Source organism: Propithecus coquereli, unplaced genomic scaffold (genome assembly GCF_000956105.1).
Source record: "Propithecus coquereli isolate 6110/MARCELLA unplaced genomic scaffold, Pcoq_1.0 Scaffold194, whole genome shotgun sequence".
NCBI lineage: Eukaryota > Metazoa > Chordata > Mammalia > Primates > Indriidae > Propithecus > Propithecus coquereli.
Genome location: NW_012144300.1, coordinates 1,918,869 through 1,933,670, shown reverse-complemented (window position 1 = coordinate 1,933,670; position 14,802 = coordinate 1,918,869). Strand labels below are relative to the sequence as shown.

General features: G+C 40.2%; 1 protein-coding gene across 1 annotated transcript in view; it reads left to right on the top strand.

Moving 5' to 3' along the window:
* The window catches only part of CAP2 (CAP, adenylate cyclase-associated protein, 2 (yeast)), a 156,890-nt gene that overhangs the window by 94,425 nt on the left and 47,663 nt on the right, over window positions 1-14,802 (top strand). The window contains exon 7 of the mRNA XM_012643265.1: window positions 6,231-6,336. Coding sequence (XP_012498719.1) covers window positions 6,231-6,336 — 106 coding nt within the window. The remainder of the gene's footprint in view (window positions 1-6,230; window positions 6,337-14,802) is intronic.

Below are 14,802 nucleotides of genomic sequence, written 5' to 3'. Positions count from 1 at the left end.
CTTTGATCAGCTGTTGAGTTTAGACTGAAAAGAATTCCTTGAAGAGGAAAATGTCTGCTTTCTAAAGAGTGAAATTCCAGGGAGGGTATTTAAAACTGACTTTTGGCAGCCATTAATGAACAAACATGGAATAGTGTGTTTGTTTCCCCCAAACAAAAATGTGCCTTTGTCTATCTGCATATCTCAGTTGGGAAATTGCTCTCCTTGTGTTCAGGTATAAGGGATAGGAAAGAGCTGGTTAGCGAATCTGGCAGATCCCTTGGAGATCACCAGCTGTCTGTTGAGCACCCAAAATGAACCTGACCCTTTACCGAGCACAGACATGTTCTCTCATATGCTCCTCAAAACATCCCTGTTAAGTGGGTACAATTGTCAACCTTGTTTTGCAAAAGGGATAATGGAATCTTGGACAAGTTTGGTAATTTGTCTAAAATCTCAGAATTTAGTACACTGGGGAGCAAGGACTTGAACCCAACTGGTGTCATTCCAGAACTTGAGGTCTTAATCTGTAAATGATACCTTTCCCTAGTCTTGTTAACAGAAAAGAAACCTGTGTGTAGAGAGCTGACTATACTTTTCTCAATACCCAGTATAAAAAATTGTCTTATGGCCTCCCGGAAGATCTAGCTTCTAGCTCCAGCTCAACTTACCCTTGCTAGTTGACCTTGACTTAGTAAATTAACCTCCCTGAGCTTGTATCCCCATATGTAAAATAGGAGAACTGGATTAGAGCCATGTTTCACAAACTTTTAGACCGAGATCCGTAAGAAATACATTTTGTTTTACAGCCCAGTACACACACACACACACACACACACACACACACACACAGCATAACTGAAAAAAGTATTCCATAAAATACCCACCCTTACTACCTGTGAATGCCCTCTGATATTTTCTAGTCTATTCCAATCTATTTTAGTTATTTTTAAAAATAATAGTTGTGACCTATTCAATTGGGTCTGTCAAAAAGCTGAACTAGGTGACCCATTTTAGGCTCTTACAATCAGAAAATCCTGTTAGCCTATGTGGATGTTTATTTGGAGCCTCTCTCATCTTAAATACACATTTATTTGAAACAAATGACTATTCCATATTACAGGAGACAGCATCTTTTTTTTACCCCTGGTATGAGCTAATTGCATCATAGTAATAATTATAATCACTTGCACTTATTGTGTACCTCTCATGTACCAGGGTTTAAAATACAGTATGTCCTATAGCCTATAGGTTGTAGGTATTATTTATTATCTCTGATTTATAGATGAGGAAATCAAGGATCAGATTAAGAAATTTGCTCAAGGCCCATAGGTAGTAAGTGGCAGAGCTGAGATTTGAACCGAGGCCATTCTAATTCCAAAGCCCTTACATACAACATTTCTTTTAGGGGAGGGAATACAAAGAAGTTTAGAAGGAGAAGTAAAGTCTAGGTGCTACTGCAGCGGCACGTAATTTCTTCTCTAGTGGCTTGTTGTCCCTGGCAGAAACGACTGTCCTTTGGGGTGTGAAGCCGCCACTGTGACAGTGATTAAAGTCACCTGGAGAGCTTTTCCGACCCTCTACCCCCACCCAGGCCACCTCCAGACTAGTAAAATCAGAATCTGGGCGGTGGAACCCAGGCCTCAGTGGTTTTTAAAGCCCTCCAGGTGGTTCTAATATGTAGCCGAGCCTGGGATCTGTTGCTCTGAAGTCTTGGTTAAAGAAATTAAAGAGCTGTAAGGAGCTTTTCCGTCTTACTTCCTGCCATCAAGATTTAGTGAAATACTACTTAAAGCTCCTCAACAGCTTTCACAAAGCTCAAGTGTAGGACCTTTGACATTTCTTTGGAGCACAAAAGAAAAATCAGATAAACAACCTTGTATCTGCTCTTTAACACCTAAAGACATCAGAAAATGCTAAACGATGCATGAAGAGATGTTTAAAGCAACTGTGGTATTCTAGAGTAGCTGTCTCTGTGATACTTCATGACTCGGCTTACATAATTTTGAAAGCCATTTTTTTATATGACTGGAGAAGTCATACAATTCAAAGTTGTTGAATTAGTCAGAAGTGAGCATGACCAGTAGTCATAGGCCAAGTGGACCGGGGACAATGTAGAACGCCAAACCAGACTAAAGTCACCATAACTATTATAAGCCATCAGGTTTTCTTAAAAAGAGCCTCAATGAAAGATGACCCCTTTCTCACATGGATTATGGTAACTCTGGTAAAACCAAGGACCCTCTTCCACTTCATGTTCCCATAGGAATAGGAAGACATCATTTTACTAACCTCTCACTCACCCTGACTTTATACCTTTCTTTTTGCAGTGTGTGATCTGTGTATTCCATTTGAAAATATAACCAATCCACACTCAATTTCACTGTGTTCCACACAGGAGTCTGCAAAACAGAGTCTGAATCATACTGCTGGGTTTTTCCACGTCTCAAAAGACAGCATTAATAATATTAAATTATTGGCATGATGCTAAATTAAGAAAATAATGTTAAATATCTGTAATTTTCATACTTCGGAAAATAAAAAATATAATGTGACCATCACAGAAAAAATTCATTCTATCCTGAAAGATGATGATAAGTTTCTTTTAGACCTGGACGAATGGTAAGTTCTGAAGACTCCTGATGAGGAGATGAAGGTGCTATGCTTCTGTTCTGTCGGTAGTAACGGCCCTCCATGTTTGCTTACAGAATGAAGTGGCCACACTTCTGAAACCCATATCGGAAAAGATTCAGGAAATCCAAACCTTCAGAGAGAGAAACCGGGGGAGTAACATGTTTAATCATCTTTCGGCCGTCAGCGAAAGCATCCCTGCCCTTGGGTGGATAGCTGTGGTGAGTCCAGACGGAACGTTGCCCCTTCACCGTGTCACATTTTTGGAGTATTTAGGAGAGCTCCCAGCTACCTTCACGCCCCTCCACCCACAGTCTGATGCACTGAAGGAAGATTCCTTCCAGGCTGGATGTGTCAGCTTTTTCTTACCCTGCTTGAAGTTCAATGCTTTCTGTTCTGAGATGTGGAAAGTGTTTTACCAACCTTTACAGAGCAAAATTTGCCTCCAACTTTCGAGTCCTCATCTCCATTGCTTTTCTTCTTCTTTAAGGCATTTTCTTTCTTATCCTATTTTTTTTTCCTTCTATGCTTGGGTGACGGTCCTGTTTTCTCAGTCCCCCAAACCAGGCCCTTATGTCAAGGAGATGAATGATGCTGCCACCTTTTACACTAACAGGGTCTTAAAGGACTACAAACACAGGTACGTACCCTCTTTTACTGACCAAGTTCTCAATCGTTAAACATTTGTTCCTAAAACTCAATACAGTTAATTGCTGATTCCCTTCCAAAGCTCTTCACCAATGTACTATAAACTTTAAAGGAAAAGCCCATCTTTGCAGGTAAAGCCAAGTGGAAATTGGAACCAGTTATCCATATACTGTGTGTGTGTTAGAAAGTCTGCTTTAGTTTTCCTGTAACGAATAAACTCCCCCCACTAGAATGCATGTCACTCCATCCTGTGTTCCCACAATAATGGGAGAGCTTTGTGACGGACCAGCGCTATAAGGTTACAGAACTTTTACATCAATCAAAGCAGAGTCGATGGGTGAGCAGATAGAAGAAAGAAGGAATCAGGAAATGAAGTATAAATCAAGAGCAGAAATGAGATGAGACAATAAACCAGACCACTGAGGGGGAAACCAGAGCTTGAGTTAAGATGAAATACGGTGGGGCTAGACAGTGAGACATCTATAAGAATAGCAGCCAGGCTGGTGCAGTGGCTCTCACCTGCAATCCTAGCGCTTTGGGAGCCCAAGGTGGGAGGATTGCTTAAGGCCAGGAGTTCGAGACCAGCCTGAACAACATAGCAAGACCCCATCCCTACAAAAAGCAAAAAAAATTAGCCAGGCATGCTGGCACATGTCTGTACCCTTAGCTACTCGGGAGGCTGAGGCAGGAGGATTACTTGAGCCTGGGATTTTGAGTTTGCAGTGAGTTATGATGACTCCACTGCACTGTAGCCCGGACAACAGAACGAGACTCTGTCTCAAAAAAAAAAAAAGAAAGGAAACCACATTTCCACATTTTTGTACACGTACAAAGAGAGTCCAGAATTTTCCCCTTCATGTCAGCTACTAAGTACAAAATGCACTTTTGATAGCACCAGGAACAATTCAGTTAAGCTCAGTGGATCCCCTGAAGACTATAGGGGAAGCTAGAGGTACAGATTCATTCATTTGACTGCTAGGAGCAGTCAAACCAGTCCCGTCACCCTTGAGCTTCTAGGGCTGGTAACCTGACAACAGCAGAACATTGCACACCACGCACCACCCATTCATGGGAGGACCCAGGCCTGCAGTGCCTTCTCTGTGTTGTAGTCGTCTGCAACTCACTGCTGCCCACCTGGCGATAGGCAGTTGAAAGGCAGACTTCCTTGTCGTTTAAATAGAAGTACTGTGAGCAGTGGACTCTTGGTGTCTGTGCAACCCTTGCCACTGACTTGACTGATTTTTGGCTCTTTTTCAATATATGAATAGAGCAAGTCAGTTATTTTGGCTTTATAGAGGTGTGACGTCTCTGAGTCAAAATCATTAAAACCTGCATTGCCCCACCATAGCTCCTTCCAGGGTAAGGGAAAACCGAGGATGAGTTTGCAGACCCTGATGTACATTTGGGTTCTGCTCACTTTGTTATCTCTTAAAGACTGCCTTCAAGTAAAAAGCCATCACACCGGTATTCCTTACTCCAAGTTTTACTAGAAAACTTTCTTTAAGTCAAAATAATAGCTATAATGGTAAAAGAAAAATGAATTTTCCTATACACAGTTGGACATCATCCAGTGCTAAATTTTTTAATAGAATGTATATTGAATGTGCAACATGCTATTTCTATAATGTCTACAGACAAGTGTGTGTGTTGGGCGTACATACCCATGTATACATATATGTGTATTAAATGACCATATGTATAAATATGTATGTACATTTATACTGAAGTAATTTGCATGTTCTAATATTAATAATAGCTGTGGTATATGCTGCTTCCTATGCAAAACACTGTACTAAGACCCCAGAGAGACCAATGGAGCTACGCTTAGCCTTTTGGGTTTTGACCGTGAACATGAGACAAAGTGACAATGAGATTTTTCATAGATTTGATTAATACAATCAGTAAATCTAAAAATATAGAACAAAATCACTTTCATCTTTTTCCTGTTTGAGGAGTGAATAATTCTGACTTCAGTTCCCTATTTCACTTCTCCTAAAAGGCGGGCTTAATACAACGGGATACTGACATGCTGGTGGCACTTGGAGCTTTTCAAGGAAAACAAACTAAGGAAGTCTAGAGACAAGTCATTATTGGCAAGAGCTTTCATAATAGAGATTTCCTTCAGTGATTATCTTCAGGTTAATCACTCAGGAACATAATTAAATTTTTGTTAGTTCAAATGTCATCATTTTCTCATTTACCACTACTTCATTCAAAATGGGGAACAAATATTATAGATAAAAATTACCAAAAGGAAATGCAACTATTTTTGCCTGTCATAAGTTTAATATTTCTAACAGTTCTCTTGATCTTGTATATTAATCCTGTTATAAAAGGTAAGCATTTTACTAGCTCTTCGTTCTATAAAATAGAGATAAAAAAACTGGTTATGCCTTGCCCAGCTTGCAATAGTATCAATTTAAGGGAATTTCAGTAAATGTCCCATTAGAAGTAAGGGGCATTACCCTTTCATAAGAAATCAACTTTTTTACAATAACAACTTCTTTGTCAGTCATAATCACTAAAATTCTCCACTTCAGTTACTCTTTTAACCAAATAATTCAACCAAATTATTTTCAAATGAACCAAATTACTTTTTTTCTCTCTCTTTAATGCCATTATCATTCCTGAGAGCATATTGCTTCTCATGTTGCATCAGCAGTACGGAAAGAAATGGTCTCCCCTCCACCTTCGCCTCACACGAGGGTCCCCTCTCTGTGGTCTCTCTGTCCACACCGGGAGCTCAGGGCACTGGTCCACCTGCCCGCCTCCCCGGGGAGAGTGCTGGGCCACCTTCCCATCAGGGTTCTATTCCGAATCTGTTCCCAGTGACTGGGCTAGAAGGACAATTACTCCAGGCTGATCTGGAGCCCTAGTCACTGGATAAGCATGTCCTCCACCCCACCCCAATCTCTTTTAAATTTTGTTTTAGATCCTAACTCCGCTCTCTTCCACTCTCTTTTATAACGAAGTGATTTACGCCATGTGGATTGGGTGAAGTCGTATTTGAGCATTTGGAGTGAGCTTCAAGCGTACATCAAGGAACACCACACCACTGGCCTTACTTGGAGCAAAACAGTAAGTACCAGGCCCTCCCCGACCTGGGTAGCAAAAGGCCATAAAAATATTTATACCCTGTGGCCTAGTAATCTCAAGCCTGAGAAGTTACCTCAAGGAAAGCGTAAGGGAAAATGTACATGCAGAAACTGTCTATGGAAATGTCATTTGTCACAGTAAAACCTGGGAACTGCCTACGTGACGTACAGAAAGAGAATGGTTGTCTGTGGTAAGAATGCAATGAAACACTCGATATCCATTAAAACAATTTACCAATTAACACTGAGTGATAAAAATCAAACATAAAAGTTTGTGACTACTAAGATGGCGTATATGTTAAGCAATGGTGTGAGAGGAATTGAAAGGAACAGGAAGTCTTGAAAATAGGTGTAATTTTAAGGAGACGGAATTATGAATAAAATGTCTTTTTAAATGTTCTTAATTTCTCTTTTGATAGTCTAAAGTGTATTGAATAATATTTTTGAATACCTAGGCAATCCTAGCACTTTGAGTGGTATCTTAGAGGCTGGTTAAAAATCTCAGCCTGCCTCTGTTCCCACTTTAATTCCCACGTGAGGCGTGGATTGACCGTTGCTGCTCATTCAGCTTTCTCTCATCTTCCCACGTCTCCCTGTGTGTTCTAGCAATCTCTAGCTACTTGTGGTCTCCTGAACACATACAGTGCTTAGATTGAACCCAGTGAAATTGATGTTGTTTTAAAATTTGCCAAACTCAAGTTGTTTAACCTTTATTGCAATGTCCTGAACATACACCATGCTGTACAATGAGTTCCCCAGGGGGAACACCCTTGCCTCTTCTCCACGACTCTGCTCAAACATCTCCTCTTTAAGAAACTTCCGCTGATGTCCCTCAGCTCCCCATCTGGGTTGGGTGGCTTATCCTTTATGCCTGCTTTGTATCTTGAGTATACCTCAGTCGTAGCCCTTAGCATATGGAATTGTAATTTTCTGTGTGCTTTGGGGGCTCTCTCACTTGACTAGAAACTCATCTCTGTCTCCTAGCATAGTGCCTGGCACTGAGTAGGTCCTCAGTAAGTGGTTTGAACTAAATCCTGAGTGAGGGGACTCTCAAGAGTCTTCCTTGCCCTTTTGGGTCTCTACACTTGCTTCCCATGGAAACTCCTTTCCATCAGAAATGAATGTTATCTTTAATGAAGTGGCATATTTGTGAACTCTGTTCAAAGGTAGAACTCTCACTGTCCTGATAGCTGTAGCCCATCCAGCACCCAAACCATCCTCGGTTCTGGATGTTGATGTCAGTACAGTAGGCTTAATGCTAAGACAGAGTTTGGGCTTTTTCAAGGGAATGTGGGACTCTCCATCTGTCCCCCAACACTTGTACAAATGTTAACATTGGCCTCTCAAGACTGATGTTTCTTTTTATTTTGTACTTTTCCTGTTTTTTCCATAGCTCTAAAATGCACAATGCAAGATACAACTAAGTTGATTATTTGTCATCTGCCCATAACATTATGACTTTTGAGAGGAGAGTTCATACACACGTGAGGGGTTTTAATAATGAAGGGTGTGTATGGATATGGGTGGTGTTTATGTAGACTAATTGGAATTATTTTTCATCCGTTTCCAATGAGACACTGTTGTTATACATCAATGTGTCGTAGAGGAGAATTGTCACATCTTTGCCATGGAGATAGGTCATCATTAGAGAATAGTAAAATGAAAATCAAGAGTCCTTGGATTTATTATTATTTCATGGTAGATAAATATGAGAGGAATGAGAATCCATTTGTGGAAAATAATGTCAACAAATGCTAGCTTATTAGTTCTCTAATGGTGCCCATGGAAAATGAATAGAAAATTACTTTTAAATGGTTTGAAGACTTTCAATGCAATGTACAAAGCTGAGTAATTGTGTTTATGAATAGAAAAGAGAATTGATTATTAATTATAGAAAAAAACGTAGTTTTTGTTTGTTCTGAAGTGAATACTTATTTCATTATGTTCAGTAGAAATATATGCTTTGTAATAATGACTTTCAATCTTCTTAAGACAATGGAAAGAAATACATTTTACACACACGTGCACATATACTCCACATCTGTAGTACTAAAACAAGTTTCACAAAACAATACTTTCTCTTACTATGCACAATGCATTGTGATATTTTCTTTTTATTTTACATCATTTTTATAAAATTCTGGCTGAGACCCAATAAGTAGATTTTATGACCCACTAACACGTCACATCTTACATTTTGAAAAATATGTTCTAAAACATAAGTGTTGGCCAGGCATGGTGGCTATAATCCCAGCACTCTGGAAGGCCAAGATGGAAGGACCACTTGAGGCCAGGAGTTGGAGACCAGCTTGGGCAATATAGTGAGACCCCATATCTACAAAAAATTTAAAAACTAGCTGGGCATAGTGGCACCTGTCATCCCAGCTACTTGGGAGGGAGGCTGAGGCAGGAGGATCGATTGAGCCCAGGAGTTCAAGGCTGCAGTGAGCTATGATCATGACACTTACTCCAGCTTGGGTGGTAGAGCAAGACTCCATCTCAAAAAAAAAGTGTTATACAAAACATAAATGATCCATAGAGCACACATTTACATAATAATAATGATGGCTAAATTATTTATTGAGTACATAATACTCCATGGGGAAAATTCTATTCGGAATGGTTAAAGGAGAGCACCTCCTTTACTTCTTGAATCCAGGAGTGAAATGATAAAGTTTTGGTCAGATACTGAAAGTGGAAAATGATTATAACAAAATGTTGACTCAGAAATAACATCGTATCTACAAAATCTTTTCACGAGCTTTAAGATGTATGCACAGTACACAAAGAGTGCAATGCGCACCACCCGAAGGATGGACATATTTGAAACTCAGACTTGGAGGGGGGGCAAGGGCAACATACGTAACCTAAACATCTGTACCCCCATAATATGCTGAAATAAAATAAAAAAAAAAACTTGTAACATAAACAAACCATTGGAGTAAGATGTGGGAGGGGGGTGAGGGAGAACACACACACACACACACAAAAAAAAAGATGTATGCACAGAATCATATTTCCTGATATTTTTGTCCTCTTCATCTACAGCTTGGGGATAAAGCTGTTAAAAAGTATATTATTAATATAAAAATTATATTTTTGAATTTAAAAATTAAATTTCTCTTTTAAATTATTAAAAACTATTTTAAAAGATCCCAAAGCATAATTCATAGCATCAATCAGACTAATTTCTCCTCCCTTACTGTGGTCTGTCGACATGCTAGCAAAGCAAATGATAAACAATTATAGCCAGAAGCAGGCATTCTTGCAAAGAAGAGGAAAAGGGATATTAGAATTATCTGATTATGGCCTCTGGGAAGAAAAAATAAACAAGATCTTTTTATTTATTTGCCCACAGATCACAGCTATGTAAAAGCTATGCATTTATAAAATGATAAGGATCCAGGCAGAATGCAGGAAGGTATAGTGTTGCTGCTGATGGATACCACTGTATTCGGAGGTTTTAAAGAAACCATTCCACCTAAATGGATGCAGTGGATTACGATACTCCTACCTGCACCACGAAAAATTACGGCAACTTAACATCTCAAGTATTTTGAGTAGTTGTAGTTCTCTTCTGTTTTCAAATCAGATTTTGCGATTTGCACTCTGTGGGGTTTTTAGTGACCAACAGCATGCTGCTTGAGACCCTGAGTTTCCAAGGGTGCGTGTCTCTAAGAAATTATCGTTCTTCCGAGTTAACAGCTGGAGCTGAATTTCTCTGCGCCCACCTCCTAACCTTTGCCTGCAGACTGAAGCTGTGCCAGGCAACTGCTGCCCCATTCAGTTGTCCCAGCGAAATGTAAAACTTTGAGGCCAGTGCTTTTTCAGGACAGTGACTGGAAGAGAGTCTGTGTGTGTATGTGTGTGGTGCGCAAGTGTGCAGGGTGGGGTGGGGTGCATTTGGGAAGCAGAAGCAGCTGGGGAGTAATCTATCTGGAATTTCTTGTTGCATTTACTGTGGCAAATGCAGTCTTGTCGTTTCTATGAGCTTTTCTTCAACATGGAGGCAGCTGAGAACTAGAAGGACTGTACACCAGAAACGACTTGGAGTTTTCAATTAGTTTCATTCTTGGGAACTCTTTTTCCTATTAGTTTATGCTTTTTGCTCAGTGCTAAGTTTCAAATGCACATCGTTGAATAAATTGATTTTTTTGGCACAAGCCCAGTAGCAACACTGTTATTTATCATCCCTTGCAGTTGGTCAGATCTGTAATATTTGTTAGCAGTTCCTTCAAATCAGATAAGACTGTGATCTAGCCTTTACACTTATAATTACTGAAATAATTGATTATTTTTCCTATGAATTGTCCAGATCAACATGCAAACTATTATTCTGTTCTCTGTGGATCTGGCCAGAAAAAGGTCATAAAAGGAATTCCATGAATGGAATAAATATGATGTTAAACTTGTTGACAGATTTCTGTCCTTTCATGTATTTCTGAATTACTTTAGCTTTGGGAACAGGTAGGGTGTAAGTATTTGTGGAGTAGAGTAAAACTACACATGGATGAATGTATATAATGTCTTATGTAATGGTGATATAGTTCTTACTGTTAATAATGTGAGTTTTAAAAGTACGTCCTGTACGCTAATTGTCATCCATCCTGACCTCCCCTGCACCTTCAGGAAAATGCAAGTAGTTGGGGGTGGTCAAAATTATAGACAAGGTGGAATTTCATTTTTCCCAAAGCAAGACATTTTAGGATCACTTGTGTTCCTCCAGGTAGATCATTCTTTTCCTCCTGTTTCTCAATGTAAAGGCCAAATGTCTGTTATTAATAACAAAGTGAAAATTTAACAATTTACTTTTGATCAGATTAAAACTCAGCCAGAGGGTATCCTGACTTATTATAAATAATGTAGACTTTGTAGCATGTCATTAAATATGTATGTGTTGTAAGTTTTCAAGTCTTCTGGCCTCTCTGGCTTCCTCTTGCTATTTGCAAGAGAAAACTGTTCTTAACCTTTTATATCTAAATTTTGACTTAGAACTTGTACCAAACCCACAACTTGGGTTTATTAATCAAAGTGAATGGGCAAAGCCTCACATGGTGCGTTGATTGACACAATCACAAAGCTCACCGATCTCCTCTGTGGATCTTTGCCTAGAGCAGCCCACTCGCCAGAGTACCTGACCTTAGCTGCATTCCATTTACCCAACTGCACTTAAGTTTCTAGCTCCCTTTCAGGGCTTTGGGTAGCCAATGACTTTCATTCTCCTCTGGAAGAAATCCATGCTGCTCAGTGGAGTTTAGAAGTGCCATCGACTAACAAAGGAACCCCAAATGCACAGGTAATAAAGATGGGTTGGAAATGGTTGTGAGTTCAGCCTGGAAGAGACCACATAATTTTAAACCAACATTGCTTAAGCACCTACTGTGCACTGAATTCTGGGCAGGGGTGCTGAGGATACAAAGATGGATATAGGGCAATGTGATCACAATTCCTGTCCACTAAAACTCACCTTCTAACTAATGAATATATAAACAATGTGCCATGGTAGAGCAGTGGGAACGGCATGCTAGGGACGAGCACAAAAAGCAGGATGCTTGCACAGACCAAGAAAACAAGGAAGGGACGGCCCATCTTGTAGTGCAGTGTGATTTGGGGGCCAACAGCAACGTGGGCACTTGCCAGAAATGCAGAATCTCAAGCCCCAGCCATCCTGAATCAGAACTTGCATTTTAGTAAGATTACTCAGGTGATTTATACACACATTAAAGTTTGAAAAGCACTACTCTAGTATATTTAAGTTGGGCCAAAGGAGTTGTTATAGAGAGAGCATTCATTTTTATTGGTTCATTTATTTAGTGATCCACTTACTTAATAACCATTTATTGGCTACCTCCTATGTACCAAGCACACACCAGGCATGATGTTTAGGCTAAAGTTTCTGCCATCACACAGCAGGGCTTTTACTATGATACATAAATAAATAACAGCAATGCAAATCCATATTGGAAAATAAACCTTGAAAATTAGACCCCTGGGTGGGCAGGCAGGGCCACAAAGGGGCTAAAATTAGATTTGGGTCTTGAAGGATGAGTAGGAGTTCCCTAGGAAGACAGATAAGGGAAGGGTAAATCTTAGCAGAGAACTCAGTATGTGCACAAAGGACATGAACAAATGTACTGAAAGCAAGAAAGGCTGGTGGTTTTGCAGAGCTTGAATGTGGCAAGAAGTGAGGCCAGGAAGGCAGATCAGGGCCAGATGGTGGAGTCCTCATGCATCATGCTAAGAAGATGGGGCCATATGTGGTGTGTGGGGTTGTTTCCTTCACTATAGGTTTTTAAGCAAAAAGTTACACATTATGAATAATGATTTAGGAATTATGTAAGATAGAGGGAAAAGGGAAGAGATTAGAGGCCCTGATACATGTTGGGAGACTTTAGTAGATGGCAGGGGGTTGAGGTAATTAGGATGTGACCTAGTGTGTGACAATGGCAATGCAAAGAAAGAGGTGGAGGGGCCTCCATATTGGAGGACAAGGAAAGAGAGAGAGATCGAATCTTAACACAAAGTTTCTAATGTGGGAGTCTGGGAGGATCATGGTAACATCAACAAAAACAGCGAAATCATAAGGCGGAGGGAGAAAAATCTTCACGTGGGTCTGGCTGTGCTGTGTTTGAGGTGAGAGGTGGAGGTGGCAGGGGTTCCGGGATGGGGTTCCCTGAAGGCGTAGACCCAGGCAGACATGCTGGGAGTCACGTGCCTAGAGATGACAGTTAAATAGATGAGATGGTAGAAGAAAGACAGTAAGGGCAAGGATAAAACCTTAGGGACACCATTATTTAGAGACGGGGGTAAATCCATCAAGGAGATAAAGAAGAGAGAGGAGAAGAACGAGGGTCTCACAGCTGCAAAAAAGACAGGCTGGCCGCTGATACCAACCCTGGTAACCTAGGGAGAATAAGAATTGGAAAAATCACCCATGATCACCATGTTTTTAGTGACCCTCAGAGAGCAGTTTCTGGAGGGTTGGAGGTAGATGCAGTTTTATATAGCGTTAAGGAGTGAGAAGTTTTCCTGTAATGATCTCTTTGTTATTTATGGACCAGTTGTCTAATTTGATGGATTATTACTTATGGCTTCAATTTCTGCCTTTTGAATTTTGGGGATTATTTGTGGATTTTATTTTAATCTGTGCTGTACCTTCAGTAGAGTTAGGTTTAGGTCAAAGACAAATACCTATAATTTCATACACAACTGGTAAGAGTTAGTGTACTGTGAGGCTCTAAGTAGATGTTTTATATTTAGAACTGTTTCTGTTATTTCATAAATACCTTTGAGTTTTAGTGTTAGTTGATAAGCATGTATAAATATTTTTAGAGCATTTAAATCTCCATAAATCAAAATGGTAGTAGCTTTTAAAACTGCCTACTTTAATGATCAAGATTATTTTATTTACTAGAACTTCTTCATAACCAAGACCTCAAACTCTCTAAACCCAAGGGCTAACAAGTTAATACACATTCCTAATTTATTTAAACCATGCCCTGGGGAGATGTGTTCATTTAAAATTCCTTAATTTGTAGTGTTGAAGGCAGTGGTGTAGCTGACGGTGTCCTGTTGCCCATTTTGTCCTCCAGTCCCTCCCTGGAACATCAGGAGACTGTGGTTTAGGGGGGCTGGCAGAGGGGCTCCCCAGGGCAGAGCTGGGGCTGCCTAGATAGGAGGAGACACCCCTGGGCTCTTGTTCATCGCCGAGATGCCACACCTCTGGGCCCAGCCTTGCAGCCTTCACCACTGGTCTCTTCCATTTCCTGAGACTGGGCCTCTTAGTTGGCACTGCCACAGCTGAGTGACTTGCGCCCTCTCTCTGGCCCAGCCTTTTGAGTGGCAAATCATCCTTCTTTCAAAGTCAGTTTTATTTTTTCAAATGGCCAAAATCCATTGAGATCTTCTTTGGAGAGAAATCAATTCAAATAATACTCTTTTCAGTTCCAAAGGAGCAGAGCATAAGGCATGAGTGGTTATGTATGGTGTGTATGTTTTCGTAAATGAATCTGAAGGCAATCCTCAAAGACATTTTGAGTAGTGGTAGTTTTCTCTAGCGTTAGAAGGTCGTGCTTTGAAAGACGATACTAGTGTGCATCTGTAAGCTCCCCTGCGATTGTTAGCAATTCTCTTTCATTTATTTGTTGTGACAACAACACTCATGTCCTAGAATCCTCCTAGAATCCTCTTCCTCTTGCTCCCTTATGTCAAATCCTATCCATCCTTCAAGGTCTATTTAAATAGTCTTTGCTCAAGAAGCTTCTCTGATCTGTTTATCACCATGCCTACCCCACGCTGGAAGTTAGCCTTTTCCGCCCAGAAGCTTCACAGCGCTTCTTAAAATCTCTACTACTTTTATGATGCTTAGCACTTTCTACCTGATAAAACAGTTATTTAGTAAATATTTATGAAGCATCTACCGTGTTTCAGGCACTGCGCCACATTCCTG